This window comes from Pelodiscus sinensis, chromosome 1 (genome assembly GCF_052426305.1).
Source record: "Pelodiscus sinensis isolate ZL-2025 chromosome 1, ASM5242630v1, whole genome shotgun sequence".
NCBI classification, from domain to species: domain Eukaryota; kingdom Metazoa; phylum Chordata; order Testudines; family Trionychidae; genus Pelodiscus; species Pelodiscus sinensis.
In genome coordinates this window covers 239,117,432-239,139,526 of record NC_143052.1, presented here as the reverse complement: position 1 = coordinate 239,139,526, position 22,095 = coordinate 239,117,432, and the positions used below count along the sequence as shown (strand labels likewise).

At 42.2% G+C, this 22,095-nt stretch overlaps 1 protein-coding gene across 3 annotated transcripts in view; it reads right to left on the bottom strand.

Annotated features, from left to right (window-relative positions):
• The window catches only part of LOC102452866 (pinopsin-like), a 106,278-nt gene that overhangs the window by 19,136 nt on the left and 65,047 nt on the right, over positions 1-22,095 (bottom strand). For all 3 annotated transcript variants that reach the window (XM_089775400.1, XM_006114559.5, XM_006114560.5), the window contains one exon: positions 9,018-9,251. In XM_089775400.1, the coding sequence (XP_089631526.1) occupies positions 9,018-9,251 (234 nt within the window). The remainder of the gene's footprint in view (positions 1-9,017; positions 9,252-22,095) is intronic.

Genomic DNA, 22,095 nt, shown 5'->3' with positions numbered 1-22,095 from the left:
CAGAACCAAGGATGAGAGAAATTATAAAAAACAGCAACAAATGATGTGGTAGCACTTTATAGACTAACAAAACATGTAGAGGGTATCATGAGCTTTTGTGGGCACAGCCCACTTCTTCAGATGACCGGTTCGTATCATCTACAAACGTAGTAAGTGTACTCTCTATATTGTTGAAGACCATGAACAGAACCAGTTCCAAAACAGGCCCCTGTAGAACACCACTTGTTATACCTTTCCAGCAGAATTGTGGCCCGTTAATAACTACTCTCTGAGAACAGTTATTCAGCCAGTTATTCACCCACCTTACAGTAACCCCATCTAAGTTGTATTTGCCTAGTTTATTGATAAGAAGGTCATGCGAGATGGTATCAAATGCCTTACTAAAGTCTAGGTATACCACGTCCACCTCTTCTCTCTTATTCACAAGACTCATTAGCCTATCAAAGAAACCCATTAGATTGATTTGACATGATTTGTTCTTTACAAAACCATGGTGGCTGTTACCTATCACCTTAATATCTTCCAGGTGTTTGCAGATGAATTCCTTAATTACTTGCTCCATTATCTTTCCTGGCACAGGAGTTAAACTGGTCTGTAGTTTCCTGGATTGTTCTTATTTTCCTTTTTATAGATGGGCACTATATTTGCCCATTTCCAGTCTTCTGGAATCTCTCCTGTCTTCCATGATTTTCCAAAGATGATAGCTAAAGGCTCAGATACCTCCTCTATCAGCTCCTTTGAGTATTCTAGGATGCATTTCATCAGGCCCTGGTGGCTTGCAGACATCTAACTTTTCGAAGTGATTTTTAACTTGTTCTTTTTTTATTTTATCTTCTAAACCTATCCCATTTCCACTAGAATCACTATGTTAGATATAATTATACTTTTCGGTGAAGACTGAAGAAAAGACGTCATACAGCATCTCTGCCATTTCCAAGTTTCCTATTATTGTTTCTCCCTCTTCAGTGAGCAATAGGCCTATCCTGTCCTTGGTCTTCCTCTTGCTTCTAATATATTTATAGAGCAAGAAAGACCTTTCCTTGCCCTCAGTTAAAGTGCCCAGCCCCACCCTGGCCCAGAGCAGCCATTACAGGGTACAGCCATTACCCAGCCATTACAGAGCAGCTGTTACTGGGACAAAGATAAATGTAGCCTTGGGGATGGAGGAAACACGTTCAATTGCTCTGTGCATGTGGCCCATGCACAGTCTGATTAGTACTAAGAGCAGGGAGAGGCTGGTACATGCTCAGTGAGGATGGAATCTTCAGAGGTTTTAGCCGCTAATAATCACGATGTCTCTCCTGATCATGTGTCAACTAAGATTATTCAAAGCCTATAACTTGGCCACATTTGGGAGGATTCTGAGCGGGAGAGCGAAAGGCACATATCAGACACAAAGGCCATCCCTTGCCTTCCACCAAAGTCAGGTGCCTGATCCAAAGCATAAGGGTCAGAGAGTATTTCAAAGAAAAGGTCTTAAGAATTTTTAACATGGGCAAAACGATGTTTTTCTCCCCTAGCCTTGATCTTGAAAATAGCTAAACAGTTTTTGCTAAACTTAAAAAAAATCAGCCTGAGGTAGATAACCTGCATGGTTAACAGCTTGGCAACGTTAAAAGCAAGTGAGAAAAGCGTCTTATAATGGGAAGTGCCAGGCAATCTTAATAGACAATACAGGTTGAAACTCTGTGAACTGGGGTTCTCTGGTCCATCAACATCCATGGTCTGATAGGGATGTTGCAGGACCAGAGGATCCCGGTGGAAGGTCAGTGACAAGGATCCTGACAACATCCATGGTCCGACATGGATGTTGCAGGACCAGAGGGTCCTGGTGGAGGGGCAGTGACAAGGATCCCTGTGGGGCCGGCAGCAAAGTGGACTGCCCACAGTAAGCCCACTATCAGCATGTGGCAGCAGGTCCGCCCAGCAGGGTTGGGAGACACACACATGTCTGCCCAGAGGGTCTGGGAGCTGTGATAGCTTGGTGGGGCAGGGAGCCATGGCACACGTCTGCCCTGCAGGTCCCGGATGCCCCACGCAATCTGTGTGGCTGCCTGGCAGGACCGGAAGCCCCAGCATAGCAGGGCAGCGGGGCCAGCAGGAAGTGAGGAGATGACCAGGAGGCCAGCGGGCCAGGCACGAGGACCAGCAGCAAGGTGTCTAGAAGACCTCCTCTGGTCCGGCAAAATCCCTCATCCGGGACTGGGCAGGTCCCAAGTGTGCTGGACCATGGAGGTGCAACTGTACTATCAGCCCCACCTATAATTACGGAGCCATATATAAAGGCAGTAGGACACCACAGAGTTTGTATTAGTTGCCTCTATGATGCATAGATGTGAGGTGGTATAAAATATTTAGCCTGTCTTTCATGCTGTGTGATACATCTACCAATTACTAATCACAAATAATATCTTGTTGTGACTTATTAATTTAGCATCTTATTTTGCATAGCAGAGCTGTCTTCTTTTTCAGTATGCATGCCATCAAGTTCCTATCTTAGCTGCCATTGGTGTGCATGTCACAGAATACTTCTGCAGAATTGCCAGTGGAAATTGCTTTTAATCTTACACAACCGATATAAAAGTAGCAAGTATTAATATGAATTTAAAAATAATTCTATATAACCAATGTTAGGCATAGGACTTTGTTTACAACTACAAAGTCAATTAAATGGTGTATGTACCTAATACAAGTTACTCATCAGTTTTCAATAGCAAAGTACCAATATCACAATAGCAAAGTGTATTACTTCAAAGTCCAGCACATGTAACGTCAATTTCTTCTACCTGAAAAAAAGTAATGTGCAGAACAAAAACAATGAGTCCTATGGCACCTTAAAGGCTAACGGATTTATTTGGGCATAAGCTGTCATGGGCAAAACCCCACTTTGTAAGTAGGGCTCCTTTGCTGTTGTTTGCAGATACAGACTAACAAGGTTATCCCTGTGATATTTGCAAAACAAAAATCTCCCGAACACTGAACAGATTAGTACTTATGAGGCCATTGCATCTAGTTCCTATTCATATTCTAAGTCAGATTCATTTAGAACAATGAAATCTGATTGATAGATACCAAGTGACAGTGCCAGAGGCAAATTAACAGCCACTACTCCGCTATTTGACTTAAAGATGAAAAATAAAGGGTCTGTTATTGCCATAACATGCTGTGAGCAATTTCAGGTTATTTTGTTAGTTCCCGTTTCTTGGAGAGTTCAAAGCATATAGTGGAGATATGTGGGTGGTTTTAAGTCAGCGCTATATCCTACCTACCTGTATTTCCCTGGTAGTTTCAAAACTTCAAATAGTGCCTGATCCAAAGTCAATGGAAAGACTCCCACTGACTTCAATAGGCTTTGATTGAGCCCACACTGTCCTGCACCCAGTGGAGTTACAACAGCAATGGAAGGAGGCTATAAGATACAACCTCTGCAGTGTAGACAGTCTCTTGAGGGAGTGAAATCTATTAAATGATTATTTTAAATGATCAATTACAATTCTGGGTGGCACAAAGGAAGCCTTTCTCTCTCTCTCTCTGCCTGGGTCTACACTGCACTCCTTTTCCGGAAAAGGGATGCAGATGAGACAAGTCGGAATTACAAATGAAGCAGGGATTTAAATTTTCCCTGCTGCATTTGAATGAACATGGCTGCCGCTTTTTTCCGGCTCTGGGCTTTGCCGGAGAAAGTGCCAGTCTAGACAGGATCTTTCAGAAAATAAAGCCTTTTCCGAAAGATCCCTTATTCCTCTTAAAATCAGGAAAATTTAAATCCCCGCTTTATTTGCAATTCTGACTTGTCTCATCTGCATCCCTTTTCCGGAAAAGGGGTGCAGTATAGACACAGCCACTCTGATTCAGGGGTTCAGAATTTAGAGTAATCTGTCTTACTTTATTCAACTAGATTGGCCTACCACCATCTGGCATTATCTGATCAGAGTGTATGTAAACTCAGCACTTCCTGATGGGTTTTTATCTTAAAATTTTAGTCCCATTAGCACTCTGAATTAATAGCAATATATGAATACATTTGACATAGTCTCTGAATCAGCACACATTTCTACATTTAGCTCATTTTCAAATGTAGTACAAGTCAGTGCAGCCGGGATGCATACATACTCATTTATATCTCACTGAGCTTTTGAAAATACAGTAAAACCTTTGTTATCCGGCACTCTGTTAACCAGAAAACGTTGTTAACTGGCATTGCCCCTAGCCACAATACTGTCACATCTTCAGGTGCACAGGCCTGGCTTGGTTTACCGTGATTGGCTTAATTTTTTATTTAAGAAGTACTAATCATCTTTAACTCAAAATAGAAATGTGAAACCAACTGCCTCACACTAAAATCTACCAATATTAAAACCTTAAGTTTTACTATTGCTGTCTATTGGTTTTTCCTAGGTTGATGGGACCCTCAGATAACCAGAATTTTTAGATAATAGGAATGCCCTAATTCCCGAGTGTGCCGGATAACACAGGTTTTACTGTATTGGCTTCTCCCAAAGAGGCAGAATTTGTGGCAGATCCAGGAACAGAACAAATATCTCATTGTCTAGGGTACCTTAAATCACAAGACCATCTTCCATGGTCATCCCAAATCCCTCTTCAATACCCACTCCTTTCCATAGCTTTTCACTGATGATCTCCACTCCAGGGCCTTCAGGTTCTCCTCTCTCGCTACCTTCTCCCAAAAGAACCCTCCTCCACCTCCTGGCATTTACAAGGCACATATGCAATATAGTTGAAATCATATTAACTTTGTTATAATAATCATTCAACCTTTTTTCCCTACTGGCTTTAGTCAGACGCAATCATTTCCTTTGGTTTGCACTGCATTCTCTTGGGGGCAGAGGCTATCTCTTCTTAATTTTGGAAAGCCCTCCTAGGCAGACCTAGTGCTATGTGAATATTAAACAACAAGATCACATTACACATCACTTTAAATAATGATGTATTGCTGTCCTTGGTTTTCTGGTTCCCCCAGAAAAAAAAATGTGCAGACAAAGATTTCTATTAACCTCCCTGTGTACAGGTGGTAGGTTCCAAAGCTTGGTACAGTCCAAAAAGTTTGTGTGTCTTGTGCATTTCTGTACAGTTTGACTTACAGTTTTGCTTGCATAAGAGAATCAGGTTCTCTGCAAACTGCTTTTAATCTAAGACTTCCATAGCCACTATTGCTACAATAACCTGTTTGTTATAATAACCTCTTTTTCCCTGGAACAATTCTCCAACTTTTTCAGGATACGGAAACCCTGGAACTCTCTTCTCTTCTGTTTACCTACCAGCTCTAGAAAGCTACAAACGTGGGTGGGCAGTCGAGAGAAAACTAGAGAAATGTTTTTGAACTGCACTGAAATATAGTGAACTAGAAGATCATTTTGTACAAATTAGAAAAAATGAGAATTGGCCCATTTTCAACATGGAGGCTGTCTCTTAACAAATAGCGACTGCCAGCATTTAAACAGGGAGGTGACAGCCAGTGAAGATGACTCCGGAGCAGGAGAAGGCACACAGAGAAGCCAACACAGGTAGCCCACCATGGGAAGGCTGCCATATAGATGTGGAACAGTTGTTTCAGGATATGGATGCACCTGCACCTATTTGGTTTCAAATAATTCCTTCTATATCTTGTAAATCTGTTTCCAAAGTGGCCTTATTAATGCAGGTTAAAATGCCAGATGATTCCAAACAACAAATGTTGCAAGAAGCTTTATCAGGAAACAATTCAAATTAACCTCCAGCCATTTTCAAGTGTACACAAGCCCACAACCTCCCTGCAGCTTGTTCCTAAACACATCCCACTGAGCAACCTTTATTCACACCACTGAGCTAATTATTCATGTGAGCAGTCCTGTTGCAGGCAATGGGATTCTTTGCATGAATAGGTGCTCACCAGCAGAAGGCTTGCACAAATTTAGACCCAGGTCTTGTCTACAGGCAATTTCCAATGAATTATGGGCCTGCTCCAATGTTCACTGAAGACAACGGGAGTCTGCAGTTTGATGAGTTCACTTCTATTTTCCCAAGATATTGTCCCTCCTCTGTTGTATGAGGAGGTTTGAATGGTCACTGTATTAAAACTTTTTTAAGTGACATGCCTAGTCTTTTAAGGATCACTTCTTTCTCCTCGTTTTTTGAAAAATTAAAGTTAGCTTTTTTTTTTTTTTTAATAAGTGTACTTATTTTAACACAACCAGGAAAAATTCATTGATAATCACAGTATGATTTTTCACAGTGCAGGATTGGCCGTGCAAAACTTAGTGGATATCGTTTCGGGGCAGAATTTGAAACCGTGAACAGTTAGGAATAACTCTTGAACTAACTAATTAGACACAGCTTCATTGCAATGTAGTTTATGGTACTTAACATCAGCAGAGGATGCAGCTTGTGATCTTTACACAGGCATCCAAGCAAGAGGTTCTACGGAGCTTTAAACAATTTACTGATAGGAGTTTAATTTTGTTTAAATTACAGTAATATGAAGTATATGGCACTCACAAACTCTTCAGATATTAATACTGAAAGGAAAATTCCTGATTTGGAACCATGACAACATGAGAAATGCACTGACATTTGCTTCTTAGCTGCCAAAACTGCAGACAACATTAGAACAAGAGTAATTGAGTTGTTATGATGGTCCATGACCCAGCGAATCAGTGTGTTCCTATTGTGGGAAAAGGTAAAAAGTTGTCTTTGCTTTGATCTTCTACTTTTATGTTTACTAAACACACTTAAATTCCACAATTCTGAGAGAAGTTGCAGAGGGGTGGCCATGTTAGTCTATGCACTTTTGTCACATGCATCTGACGAAGTGAGCGCCACCTACGAAAGCTTATGTCCAAATACATTTGTTAGTCTTTATCCTCAATGTTTTTAATTCTGAGAGAAAAATTCACCCTATTTTACTTCTGACTCAACTTGGTAAATGGCATGGGAGTTGAAAAATGGCAATATGGGCTACAGAATTTGGGAAGGGGGGGTCAAAGTTCAGGCATCTTGGCATTCACAAAAACCCTGTTCACTGTGTCCTACTCCTAAAGTAGGGACCTAAAATCCCCAAGCACCTACAGTTCCACTAGTAAAGGCCCTCTAGGCACCTACATTTCTGCTGATAGGCATGTGCCTAAATCCGGAAACTACATTGAGCTGCCTCACTGAGAAGCTTGGTGTGTAGTTCACATTGAAGTCCCAGTAGATGTTCTCCTGTCCTCACCTGTGGGGTCTGATCTGTTTTCCTACCTCTTGAGTGTTCAAACCATTGGGCAGTTGGGCATAAGGGGGTGGCTTCATTGCTGTCTCCACTGTTTTTTCACAACAAAGAAGTGAACTGGACTAGTTGCAGGGGAGAACTCATCAATGGGAAGCGATGGATCCAGCAGGAGTCAATTTATCGTTTCTAGTATAGACATGATTAATGGATCACCAAGCACTCTCCCATTGACTCTAGCACTCCATTGGCATAAGAAGCGCAGGTAGAGTTCACAGGAGAGCATCAGCTGCTGACTGACTATGGTCTGTGCTGTGGGGAAAGGGAGGAAGGAAGCTAGGCATGCTATCCCTGGCTCCAGAAAAATCTATTGACCAGAAATCAGCCAATGGGAGCTTGAGAGACTTTGCAGAGGTGGGGGCAGTGGAGCACAATTTCTCAGCTCCCATTGGCCAGTTTCCAGCCAATGGGAGTTGAGAGATTTTGCTGTAGGCGGGAGCAGTGTGTGAAGCCACCTTGCCCCCACATCCTACAGCACAGAGAGACCCATGGAACAGCTATCTGCTTTGAGCGGTCTGGGGCTGATGGCAGGCAGGAAAGCCTGCCTGAGAGTGTTATTGGCCAAGAGCTGCTTGGGTAATCGACTCCTGGCCAAAACCTGCCTCTGCCACCCCATAACTCTATCCCAGACCCTGCACCCCCTCTTACATCCCTCCCCCAGGCCTGAAGCCTTTACTACACCTATAAAATCTCATTTTTCCATATCTAAGCTGAGCATAATACTGCTGAAAATAATATTAATAGTAGGTCCCAGCAGAATAAAGAATATAATATATTCTTAGTAAATATAATAAAGAATCCAAAGCTGCTATTTGTTTTGTTATATCTAAATATGCTGATAATATATTGGACTGGAGGTAAAATTCCACAGTAATTTTAACAGTTATTGTATCAAAAAGGATGTTGTTATAAACCACATTAAACTTTTAAAATTAATTATTTCAATGTATGTTTAAAATTTATAGTAATTGATTCGTGATTTTTCAATATCAAGAATGTCTCCAGATTTTCTTAATTCTAAATGAAGTGGCTAGAAAGCATCTGCAGGAGGATCTAATTTATCCCTTGGGTTTCTACAGTACTGTTCTCTACAGAAAAAAAATTTGTGTGTCTTTCATCCAGCCAATTTTTGAACATCTCTGCTGATGGTGGCTTCCTCCGTCTACTCCATGTCTTCTTACTGAAGAACCAATCTCTCGGTGCCGAATGCAATTTCTCCTGCATACTTACTCTGTCCTGTCTAGGTTTAGTAGGGACTTCAACCAGTCATCCCCAATTTAATGTATTGCTCATCTGTTTCCACAAGGCAGTAAACTGGCACTAGCACAAAGATGCAGCTCTCTGAATAATTTACTAGAACATGCAAAACTCCACGACCATTTTATTGTGTTTGTTACTGTACCTGAGAGGTGCCAAAATAGTAATACTTTGTACCTTTAATAGAAGGAGCACTTTACAGATCTGGATATGAGTTATCCCCATTTGAAGATAAAGAATAAGATGACAGCTGCCATGTAGGACTGTCAGATAGTTGGAATGAGTAGAGAGCAATGATAACCACATAAGATCAATTTAAAGTCAATCAGTACAGTTACTGGGCATGAAATCCCTTTAAATGAGTCCAAACTATTTTAAGCCCTGAGGTCAACCAGGCATGAAGTGTCCTTTTCGTTTTGATCGTGTAATAACAAATGAGCCATTTAAAAAGAGTGTTAATCAGTAGTGAATAAGTAATTACAGCAGCATTCCTTACCTGCTTGTTCATAAGTATGTAGATAATTGGATTGCATACAGTGCTGCTCTTTGCCAGGATAGAAGGTATGACATATGCTATTGGAGAAACTGCACCTGGACTACCAAATGTCGCAATCAGTGCTATAACTCCGTAAGGCATCCAGCATATTAGATAACAGATTACTGTAGTAATCACCATGAAGAGGACATGGTATTCCCTTTTACGGGCAGCATTCTTTCGGATTTTTCCAACCTAGTGAAAGGGAAACAATAATATATAATTATTAAGGATCATCAATGGCCATTTTCTCTCTCAAACAGCTTATAAATCTTGGACTACACTCAGAGTATCACACTGAGAGATAAATAATCCATCTTTTAACTATAGAAAGAAAATGAGGGCTTGAGCCAAAAGTGACTGAAGTCAATGGTTGTCTTTCCATTGACTCCTCTGGGCTTTGGATGAAGCACTGAGTGCATAAAGCTGTCTGGAAATATCAGCCTGACCCCCATTTAAGTTTTAAGAAAAAGTAGAAAGATGACAAAATCATCACTTCATTTTTCTCATCTCCTAAATCATCCCCATGTGCTTCTTAAAAGAGGTACAACAATTTAACACCATCTTCACGACAGGGCCATCTTTTAGATGGGGTGCACAAATGTGTTGGTGGAAGCATCTTTAACTCTGGCTTACGTGACTGAACTGGGGACTTTGCCTGTCTCTATTAATATTAAGTCTCTAATACTATTCCAGCTCCCAGGAGCTGGACCTACACTCTGCAAATAGACACTATTTCCATTACAGCCAAGGGGGTAGTTCCAGTATCCCGAAATAGCTATTCCATGTCTTTGAAACAAGCCCATAAGTGCCCATAACAGGCTCACTAGTCCAACGACCCCGTAAACATCATTCCACAAGGATTAAGAGATGTATTGGAATAGCGGTTTATTTCGAAATTTGGTGCTGTGTAGACAGCGCCAAATTATGAAATAGATTATTTTGTTAATTTATAAATAGTTTATGTAATTTGCATAGCTCAAATTGCAGAGGTTTTTTCGAGCTAAGGTGCAGTGTAGACGCACCCCCTGGGAGTTTTATGTGAACAAGCAATGCATGATTATATATGCAGCTTTGTTCCTACTAAATGATTTTCCCTAAATCAGAAAGTCGAGATTTCTTTATTACTATTTAAAGAGAGAATTGGAATAGAGGGTTCTGGGAAATGTGACAAAGTCATTTTGGGTCATGCAATGTTTTATTTGCTTTCTGTACGCACTAGTAAAATGCATTTGTGGTACCAAACAAATGCCACATCAGGAGGACTGCCATCACATCAGATTGCTCTACCTTTCACATTAGTCACAGTACATACAAATATTTGTTAATAATTTGAAAAGTGAGTGAGTGTGTGTGTGTGTGTGTGTGTGTGTGTGTGTACACACGTTCAACTTAGTAAATAAAGGACTGAGTATACAAATGTCATTAAAATTTGCATGGGTTATATCATTTGCATGGCTAATGTCATTAAAATGTGCATAGTTTATGTAAAGACTGGAAGAAACTATACTTCTCAAACTGTCAAGTTTCCCAAGTTTGCCTCTAATCACTTCATGTACATGTGTTTTTTCTCCTGAAACAAAGCCTTCATTATGTGCATTTCAGCAGTCTACAGCAGAATGTGTCCAAAATCAGTTCACTACAAACTCTTATCAGTTTTTTGTTTGAAGAATCTGACATATTTATATTTATGTGATCATTTGGGTCTGACTCTCATTTTCACCAATACTCTCTATTCTTCTCTGAATAGTGATAGAAATGTAGCCGTGTTAGTCTGGTGTAGCTGAAACAAAATACGGCACTATGTAGCACTTACGCTTTACAAAGATAGCTTCCCCAATTATCACCTCTAATACCATTAGCTCACAGACATCTACCTTTCCCCACTTCTAATATTATTAACTCTCAGACATTTACCTTCCTTCGCCCCCTCCCCCCCGTATCCTCCTTTCTGTTCTGAAATGTGATTTGTCCTTTTCATATGTGTTCACTTTTTTTTTTAATTGTATCCTTTGGTATATATGGTTGTGACTATTTTCTTCCACTATTTGATCTGAGGAAGTGGGTCTGGCCCACGAAAGCTCATTATCTAATAAACCATCTTGTTAGTCTTTAAAGTGCTACATAGTCCTGTATTTTATTCTTCTCTGAGGCGTTAAAGAGCAAGTCTTTTAGAATTACACTTCTTATTTTATTAATGAGAGGATCATTGTTTAACGTATTGTGGGAAAAGTTGGGTTGTAAGAGTAGGGGGATGAAAGAGCAAAGAGGTCGTATGGCATAGATGATCAGGAAGAATATTTCATGTGTAGGGGGCACTTGGAGAAACAAAAAAGGGACTAAATTCACAAAACACAGTCTATTCCTCCAGTGTCTAGTGAGGTTTCTGCCTAAGGGGGATATGAGTTTTCTGTGCACTCACGAATATTACTTGGCTGTCACAGCTTTAACAGCCAATAGCTTTATTTGACAGGTTATCAAGAAGTGGTTGATGTGATATATCTTGACTATAATAAGTCTTCTGAGACTGTCTCACATGACCATCTCAAAAACAAAGTAGGAAAATACATCCTAGATGGAGCTGCTAACAGATGGGCACATAGCTGGTTGGAAAACCATTCTCAGAAAGTAGATATCAGTGGTTCATAGTCAAGTTGGATGGGAATGATGAGTACGGTTCTGTAAGGATCAGTTTAGGGTCTGGTTCTGTTCAATATCTTCTTCAGTGATTTAAATAATGCCATAAAGATCAACAAGCAAAAGAGTATTCAAAAGCTGTTTCCATATGTATTCATTGCAATGAGGTTCAAATGTTTTGTTTTGCTATTTTGAGTGAAATGTAGTTTAATTAAATAAAAAAGTAAACTGAAAAGATAGCAAAATATATATTTGGGGTCCATTGGGGGTCCATATTTAATAAATGGATCTACACCGGGCTTAAAACCACTACCTTCCTCTGAATAGCTGCCCCAGTACAAATTCCTAGGGTGAAACTCTTACTCCTACTACAATCCCAGTACTCTGGGGAGGGCTGAATGAGCATGAAGTGGCTCTGTAAGCCCCAGTTCTGGCCTGGAGAAGATTCTCCTGGCTTGGGCATTGTGCAAGACACTGTACGTCTGCCTTCTGAGGACTCCTCAACTCCTGCAAGCCCTAACCCTAACCCTAACCCTAGCCCTAGCCATAGGGCATGTTGGGGCAGCAGGAACTGCACTGCAAGAGTTCCAGGCAGTGCAATGGCCCATGGAGCAGCACTCACAAGCACTGACACTATCCCCTAAGGCTCAGGTACACCAAAGGCTAAGGAAGAGCCTGGGACTGGCAGGACATGAGCATGGCTGAAAGCCACCACAGTTTCTCTTCTTCCCCTGGCTGTCAGCTGAAGCACAGCACAGCATCTGAACCCTAGTATAGATTCAATGTGTAACAATTTTGTTTATTTGCCCTGCTGGGTGAAAAAAGATGTGCTTCTCCAAATCATGCTACGTAAGTATAAGCCTTGACAACACTAAGGGGTTGCATCACTTCAACTATGCCCGTGACTGAAATCCCAAGCTTTGTCTACACTGCAGCGTTTCTCAGCATCTTCCTCAAAACTTCATGCGCAAAAGCGCATCCACGTCTCAAAGCGCATCGCAAAAGCGATATGTTTTTTTCACAAGAGAGCGTTCAAACTGCACGGACGCTCTTGTGCAAGAAAACTCTGGCTGCCATTCACAGAATGGCCATCAGAGCACCTGTGCTTTTTCTGATAGGCTCTTCTTGCACAAGAAACCCCTGCAGAGTGTCCACACATGCCTTTTTGTGCAAGAGCTGTAGTGCAAAACGGAGTTATTCCTCTCTCGTGGGGAGAGGAATAACTCTACTAGCAAAAGCCCTCTGTCCTGTCGATTTACTGTATTTTTTGTGCGCGCAAAAACACGCTTGAGATGTGGACACTCTCCTGATTTTTGTGCAAAAATGGATGTTTTTGTGCAAAAACCTTGTAGTGTAGACATAACCCCAGTGTGAAGAAAGTCTGTACTTGTTTTGAAGATTCAGGAGCAAACATGTGAATGGACTTGTCCTGAACCAAATTTATCTCACTGCTTTGCTACCACTGATCTTAGAAGACAAGTTATAGCTACAGCCACTCCTGGAAAGGATGTACAGGCAGTCCCAGGGTTACGTCAGTCCGACTTAAGTCGGACCCCTAATTACGAACGGGGGGGGAACCCGCAGCTAGTGCGGGGCACCTCCCCCGCTGTCACTGCCTCCGGCAGCATGGGGGGCGCTTCCCCCCAGCAGACCAGGGAGACATGGAGCGGCTTTTCTCGCCGCGGGGGACGCGGACGGCGGGAACGCCGAAACGTGCCACAGTCGGGCCGCCAGCGTCCTCCGCGGCAAGAAAAGCCGCTCCGCGTCTCCCTGGTCTGCTGGGGGGGGGGGCACAGCTAGTGCGCCCCCCCCCCCAGCAGACCAGGCTTTTCTCGCCAACACCTGGGGTAGAGCAGCTGGGGGGCTGCCGGGTTGGTCCCACAGCGCCGAGGTGCTGCGCTACTGGACCAACCCAGCAGCACCCCAGCTGCTCTGCTCCAGGCGTCCCCAAGGCAGAGCTGCTCTGCCCCGGGCTTCCTGGAATCAGCTGCTGATCAGTTTCAGCAGCAGCTGACTTGGGGACACCTGGGGTAGAGCAGCTGGGGTGCTGCCGGGTTGGTCCCCGCAGCGCCGAGGTGCGGCGCTGCGGGGACCTACCCGGCAGCGCCCCAGCTGCTCTGTCCCAGGCGTCCAGATTCAGCCACTGTTGAAACTGATCAGCGGCTGATTCCAGGAAGCCCAGGGCAGAGCAGCTCTGCCTCGGGCTTCCTGTAGTCAGCGGCTGGTCAGTTTCAGCAGCGGCTGACTTGGGAACACCTGGGGCAGAGCAGCTGGGGTGTTGCCGGGTTGATCCAGTAGTGCCGAGGAGCGGCGCTGCGGGACCAATCCAGCAGCACCCCAGCTGCTCTGCCCCAGGCATCCCCAAGAGCAGCTGGGGTGCTGCCGGGTTGGTCCCGCCGCGCCAAGGGTCGGTGCTACCAGACCAACTCAGCAGCACTCCAGCTGCTCTGCCCCAGGCGTGTCAGATTCAGCCACTGCTGGTCAGTTTCAATGGCGACTGAATCTGGACGCCAGTTCCGACATACATACAAGTTCAACTTAAGAACAAACCTACGGTCCCTATCTTGGACGTAACCCAGGGACTGCCTGTACTACGGCTGAAAACAGTCATATAGTGACAACTTGTGCTTGCCATTGGAATGATATTTATACCTCCTGGGGTCTCTCCTGATCAGGCATCTCAAACTTCCAGCCTGTGGGCTTTCCCCAGCCAGAGCGATTGTGAAATCCTGGAATCCTGGCAAGCTGCGTGGGGTGGGGGGGCTGTCTGCTTCAGCTGGGACTGGCCCACAAGCTGGCAGTTTGAGACCCCCTGATCTAGCTTCTAAACTACAGCGGCTCAGGATGCATTGTCTAAATCAGATGAAATACTAGGACATTGTAAACACTTTCTGTATTATACGACATGTTCTTTTAACACAGGTTTTTTAAAAGGTTGAAAAGTCAAGCTCTCGTGTTAGAAAAAGCTATAATTGAGGTTTCTTATACATCCTTAATTCAGTCCCCTTACACATATGTCTTACAGCACAATCTTTAATTACATGATCACGATTTAGTCCACAGGACCCCTCCCCCTCTTTCAGTACAGCTCCTTGTCAGATGTCTCCTTCCTTGCCTGCCCCTCCCCTACCCCCAGTGCTTCCTAGTCCCACAATCCTTGTCCAGCTATTCCCTGTCTTCACCATCGTGCAACCGAGCTCTTCCTCCAGTTTCAGTGTTCTCAGACCCCAGCCAACTGGCTCCCAGTTCTCTCTCCAATTTCCATCTCTGGCTCTGAGTGCCAGTGTCTCCCACAGATCCCGGTTAAAATCAGAGAAAAATACAAAATGAATAAGTCATGGCATCATAAAAGGTGCTTTACTCTTACTTATTTTACTATTGTTGTTACAATTACAAGATCAAATTGAGATCAAGGATATTTTATTAAACTACCTGTAGCATTACTGTAATCCTGAATAGTGAAGCTAGAACAGTTATTGATCCTAAATGTTAATGTTTCGGTCTATAATACAAAAACAGTGATAGACCCAAATTTAGGGGCATATACAGAACGTGACATCACACATGTTATTTCCCTTACCAGAAATTAAGCTCTCTTCTGGACTTAGGGAAGTCTATGTTTCTCTACCTTTAATTAGTTTCACTGAGGCTACGTCTAGACTGCAAGCCTCTTTCAAAAAAGAGCGTCTAGACTGCAAGCAGTACTTTTGAAAAAGCAAGCCGCTTTTTCGAAAGAAAGCACCCAGGCAGTCTGGATGCTCTCTTTTGAAAAAGCCCTGTTTGCATTCAAGAACGCCTTTTTTCGAAAGAGCACTTTCGAAAAAAGGCGTTCTTCCTCGTGAAATGAGGTTTTCTGCCGTCGAAAGAAAAGCCACGTTCTTTCGATTTAATTTCAAAAGAACGCGGCTGTAGTCTAGACGCAGGAGAAGTTTTTTTGAAAAAAGGCTACTTTTTTCGGAAAAAACCCTTGAGTCTGGACACAGCCTGAGAGGATTCTCTTACCATCGTAGTTAAATGTTTCTTAATAGTATTCTGATTTGATAAACACATTTTCATGCTTTAAGAAGTAGGGATGTTAAATTTAGATTAATCAACTAATCGAATAGTCGATGGAATTTGCCTCGACTATTTGATTAGTCGATAAGGGCGCCTCTGCCTTTGAAATGCAGCAAGAGCCTTACTGGCTTTTGCTGCATTTCAAAGGCGGAGGCGCCATGGTGAGCATGGGGCCAGCAAGCAGTTCCCTCCTGGCCCTGTGCTCTCTGCTTTTTTGAAATGTATAAGAGCCCTGTAGGCTTCCAGGCTGTCTGCTCCAGGAGTATCTGTGATCCAGCAGGACCACAGACGTTGCCAGACCAGAGAGTGCCAGTTTTCGGAGTTGCACCCTGTACTTCATAGCTTTAGACATTTAGAACATCACTATACCCAGTAGCTATAGCTAGCCTCACCACCCACCAGAATAAACTCATATGATGCTCATGGGCTCACTGGAGTACACAGTGGGGTGTCATGACCATTGTGGTCTGTACATTCTGGCAGTTCATACCTGAATTTCCCTCATGTCTCCGCTGTGACTTGTGAGAACCAGTCTTAGGAAATAATTCAATCTATGAGTCTATTCAGTCCCAGGTGTGACAATTCTGTGTGTGATATAGATACCTGCCCAGAAATGGACTCACACCAGCAACCAGTATAAGCAGATAGTAAGAGCTTCCAATTGCTACCAGTCTGGGTCAGACTAGGGTTGGTGATCTCAAAGTAAAAGGCACATTACTAACAATTTCCTAAACCATCCAGTCCAACAAAAAAAGGGAGGGAGGGGAGAGGAATCTTAAGAAGAAGGGGAGCGGGTTTTTTATTTAAAAAAATACTTTGTATTTGTTTTGTACCATATTATTTCTACTCATCGCTGCTGGTGGAAAAATAATGTGAATGTAAATGACCTTGAACATACCATTTGAGAATTAAATGCCTACAGGTTTTCTTGGCAAACTGTTCTATTCTGAATATCAAACACACTTCATAGCCCTTTCCATGTCTCATTTTCTTCCCATCCATGATTTTTTCAGAGAAATGAATGACGTGACAATGCTGATACAAATGCCAGCTAATGCTCTCTATTGCCCAGTTTGCACCTAACACACTCCACAACCACTGCAGGGTATAAATATAACATTTCAAATCAGTGAATACTGGCATAAACAGTATAACTGGGTCTGAAATTAGACAAAAATGCTGCAGGGACTTCATCTTCAGGCTGATCCTATTTGACCATAGAAGGCTTTTGCCCTCCCCCCCCTTATTAGCGTCAAACTTTCACACTTCATTGACTGACTTTTCTCTTTTTCCATCTACTTGACATTCCTTCCTTTAGAATCTTAAGTTCATCAGTTCTCTAGAAAGAGAATATTTTCAGCAGGCCAGATTATGATTGGCTTGGCCCACACCTGGAGGACAGGAGCTTCTCCCAGTCTTGTAACCCCATGACCAAAGCACCAGAAACCACTGTTGGGTGGAGAAGAGGTCTTTAATTTGTAGCTGTGCATCTGAAGGGTTGTTCTCCAGAAGGCAGCGCTGTAGGCTGCAGAGGCAGGTCAGGGAGCTGCAGACAATGGGCTTTATATATATATATATATATATATATATATACACACACACACACTGTGTTGTACTATAATTAAATAACAAATCAGTTGTAGTACTGACAGCCCCAAGTGTCCAAACTCCATGAGCAAGGCCTCCCCATTATCATGACATTTTAACAATCATATTGCAGTTTGCCTCCTTGTGTTGGAACGTCTAGGATTTGTGATTTTGACTGTTGCGCTAACAAAAGATAGAAATCTGTAAGTGTGTGTGTGTTTCATTTTTTAATGCAGGCTGAGATGCTCAAGTTAAAGATGATTCTAGTAACTGGCTGCCAGCACCATGCCCACTCCCAGCTGTGGCCCCAGTCTCAGGCCACTTATTCCTATCCGGCCCCTGAAAACACAGCTCTAGTCCTGGCCCCAGCTCAGGCACAGGGAGCAGGGCGGACAGAGAAATGCAGGCTGCCTTTCAGCACCCCCACTATTAAAAGTATTCCCCCACCACTGTCCAGCCTTGGTGGAATCTAATTAAAGAACACAGACCAGTTTGGGGTGTCTACTCTGTTTCTGACAGTCTCCTGAAGCAGGCGTTCATAGTCCTAAATCACTCCAGACAGCATAGCATGATTGATTTGTTCCTTCTGTCAAAAGAGACAATGCTTGGGTTTGAGGAAGGGTGTTTTGTTACTGAATCCCATTGGCCACAGGCTCCTGAATGGAAAAATCACAGATGGCAAAATCAGATCTGCAGGATACTGTAGCGGAGGGCCCGGTCTAAGACAGAGAATTGCAGAATTCCACTCAGGCTTAGTAAAAGCACAAGGTCTGACACAGGAGAGGAAGCACTCAGAGACTAGAGTGAGGACAATGGTGCATCTAGCACAATATCATGAATAGCAAGTCATGTAACAAGAGAGAATATAAATTATTAGGTGCTACTCAGCAATGAGTCATGCTGCTATTGAGGTCAAGGGGAGTACTTTCAGAAATGAGGCATCTAACTTAGATGGCCTAAATATGAACTTAGGTGTCTAACTTAAGGCTTCTGCAATAAGCTATGCAGAAATTCTTTGTAGTTTTCCAATAACTAAGTTCTGCTGTTTTATTTTATTTTTTTATTAATTCTTGTAATGTTATGAGCTGATCTAACCATTCAGTTAGAGCTAAGAAAAATGGAAAATTAAACAAATCGGTATTTAAAATTTGACTTCTGTGCATTTTGCATTGACTGAACTGTTAAAATAGAGTGTGAAAGGGCCCACTGTGTGTGAGTGTGAGTTATTTGTTCCCTGCCAGTTTATATGCACCTTCTGTATCTATTCAATTGAATATCTGCAATTGAATATTGCAACTGTGGTTGAACTCCTCAAAGACTGAAGTTAAATTACAGCTGAGAAGCTTCAATTAATTACACACATTATGTGTGGTTGCCAAAAAATACAATGTTAATATCACCTGTGTGTAGGAAACAGAATTTGCACCTACACCTGTAAGTGTAGCATTGGATGTCAAAAGTAAAACAGTGTCAAGATAAATTGAAACAATGATGACTAACGTAGGAAATAACAACAATCGTGTGGTAGCTGGTTAGGAAAAGAGCAAGAGTTTATTTCAATTGAGATGAGGGAACTGATTTGGCCAAAATAAGAACAGACCAAAACCGTATCCCCAAACTCAAATGTGACAATTTGGATAGTTTGGTTCATTTCTTCTTCCTTTGCATTTTTCAGCCAGAACACAATTAATACTGAACTTTTCACCCAGGATCCTGTTCTCACAAATTGTCATGCTCCATTTTGCAGACTGATAGTAAGCCTGCAGTGCAGTATAAGCCTACGGTTGGAACGCAGGCTCAAGCCTAACCCTCCAACCTTCCATCTACACACAAATTGTGCTGACTTACGGTTTTAGGTTAGGGTCCAAGGAGCCTGAGTCAAAAGGGCTCAACCCTTGGTTTGAGTCCTATTACTTTGCAGCAGAGACCCAGCCCCAAGAGATTTGTGCTCTGGGAATCTGCCAAATTTCTTTGTCCTCCAGTCTAGACAGTTGAGTTTAGTGAACAGTCAAGTTCTTCTACACTGAAGCAAGAACAAAGGGTTAGAATGGCCACATTTGGGGAAGGTGCTAGGAAGTCTGAGATATGGGAGAGTGGATCTGGGCCCAGATAATGCACCGTGGACACTAGCACCTCAGGTTGGAACACAAGGTTCAACAATTCCTAACCTGGGTTTCAAATGAATATAGATGTTCGAGCCCTAGATTACAAACCCAGAGTCTGCTAACCCCTACCCGTACATTGCAGTGTAGATATACCTACAGAGCACAGACAGTTTGAAGAACTTGCAGTTGTTTATCCTGACAGAAAAGGCATGGGCTCCAGAATGGAATCAGGCAGCTGGCCCATAAAATTTAAAACAATGTAGAGGATTTTTTTAAAACTAATATTGGGAAGGGAGGAAGCTGACAGATATGGAGGAGCACGCAATTTGCACGGAGATAAGATTAAATTTTTTTAAAGAGAGACTTAGTATCCTACTGTAGATAGGAAAGAAGTGGATAAAGTATAGGTTGGAGGTAGTGAGGAACAATCAAACATGAAAGGGTCCCAGTTACACATAAAATATGAAGGCAAGCAAATAAATATTGACAAAATGTACAGGTGTTTATTTGCAATTGCTAGAAGTTTAGATACTAAGATGAATGGACTACAGTGCCTAGTATTAAATGAGGATATTGATACAACAGGTGTTGTGGATATTTAATGGAACAAGGATAATTAATGGGACACAGTAATAGTAGGATACAAAATATATAGGAATGATAGAATAGGACATGCTGGTGGGAAGTGTGGCACTCTATGTTAAAAAATACATAGTCAAATAAGGTGAAAATCTTAATGAATCAAAAGCGACAAGGAGTCCTGTAGCACCTTATAGACTAACAGATGTACTGGAGCATAAGCTTTCTTGGGCAAAGACCCACTTCGTCAGACCCACTTTTTTGCCCACAAAAGCTTATGCTCCAATACATCTGTTAGTCAGTCTATAATGTGCTACAGGACTCCCTGTCGCTTTTGCAGATCCAGACTAACACGGCTACCCCTCTGATAATGAATCAAACTATACCATAGAGTCTCAAAGGATAGAAATGATATGCTTGAGAAAATGCTACTGACCACCTGACGTAAGAGAATGATGTTTATTATGAAACACTAACAAAACTTAGAAACCCTACAAGAACAGAAATAATAATGGGTGATTTCAAATATCCCCATATTGACTAGGTAAATGACATCATAGGGTGTGATGCAAGGATAAATGACTGCTTCTTGGAGCAGCTAGTCCTACAAGGGAAGAAGCAAAGTCTTATTTAGTCCTAAGAGAAGCACAGACTGTGATCCAAGAGGCACTGTTTTACCAAGCTGTTCAGTTAGTGACCATAGTGCAATTACATTTAGCATCCTCTTGTGGGGGAGGGAGGTGACGAAGGATAATACAACCCCACCCTACCTAATAGCCACAGTAACATTTAACTTTAAAAAGGGGAAATGTTGTATTAAATTAGATGGAATATGTGGGTGAAAGGTGTTAATATAGCCTAGTCTCCATCCAACGTTAAACAGGATTAAACAAGGTTTGGGATTTGGTGCACAGAGACCTCAGTTTGCTTGTTACTGTGGCAAACACAGCATTAAAAATCCTTTGAACCTTTTACTGAAGATACAGACAAGAAGGAAAAGCAGTTAAATAATTTGAAATGTAAAGAACTAAGTAGCACTCTCCTTTTAACAATATTTGTGTCTCTTTACCCTTTTGCTGGAGAGAGTTTTAGAAGAGAAAAACGGGTTTAACAGTCTCTTAGAGGGTATCAAAGATGGCTATAACTGTATTTTTGGGGAAAAGAAAATAAGTTAGTTGAATTTGGCTAAGGATGATCAAGGAGCAAGAGTGAAAAATTGGGATAGGGGAGAGTTTAATAAGGGTCCCTAGAGAAGACAAAGCTTCTAATATCTGGACAGTCCTGATAAAATTGAGATGTCTGGTCACTCTTGATGGCCTGCAGCTGTTGTTGTTAAAATCCCATCCTATTTCATCCCATTTAGTGTTTGGGATTCATTTGGAGTAGGTAGAGGTGGTGATGTTATCTGGGTCCCTCTCTCTGGCCCGGTCTGGTCAGGACATCTCTTAGGATTAAGGTCATAGGAAATAGTGGGAGTAACATCCATTATATTGAACCTTGATTCAATAGCTTCCATCTGTTCTTCCTTCCCCAAATTTCCTTCTTTAAGTGTCCACAAGAGAAGTGGGGTGTGGAATCCCCTCATTATTTTGTCCACCAAGTAGGCCCAGTTTCCAGGACACCAATTTTGGATCATTTATTTTTGGACCCACTTTTTTTTGTTTATCAAGCACAACCTTAACACAGTTCTTGAGTTATGGCAATAGGCTTTTATTTAGACAAATTATGTTTCTCTGTCTCATTTTTGTACCTTTTCACATCACTGTTAGTTATTATACAACATCTTATAAGCTGTCACATACTTTTTTACAGTTGAGCTCTCAATTAGAATCAATTTGTAGGCCCAATTATCACAACTGAATGACACAAAAATGAAGACTCTAGTGAGAAGGAAATTAAAAAGAGCAATCATAAGAAAAAAATGCCTGCAAGCAGCACGGGGGCTACTTAAAAACTTCACAATAGATGGTTAGACTAAAAGTATATACCAAATAAAGAAAAACCATAGGAGGACCAAAAGAACGCCACCATGGCTAAACAGCAGAGCAATGGAGGCCATTCGAGACAAAAAGGTA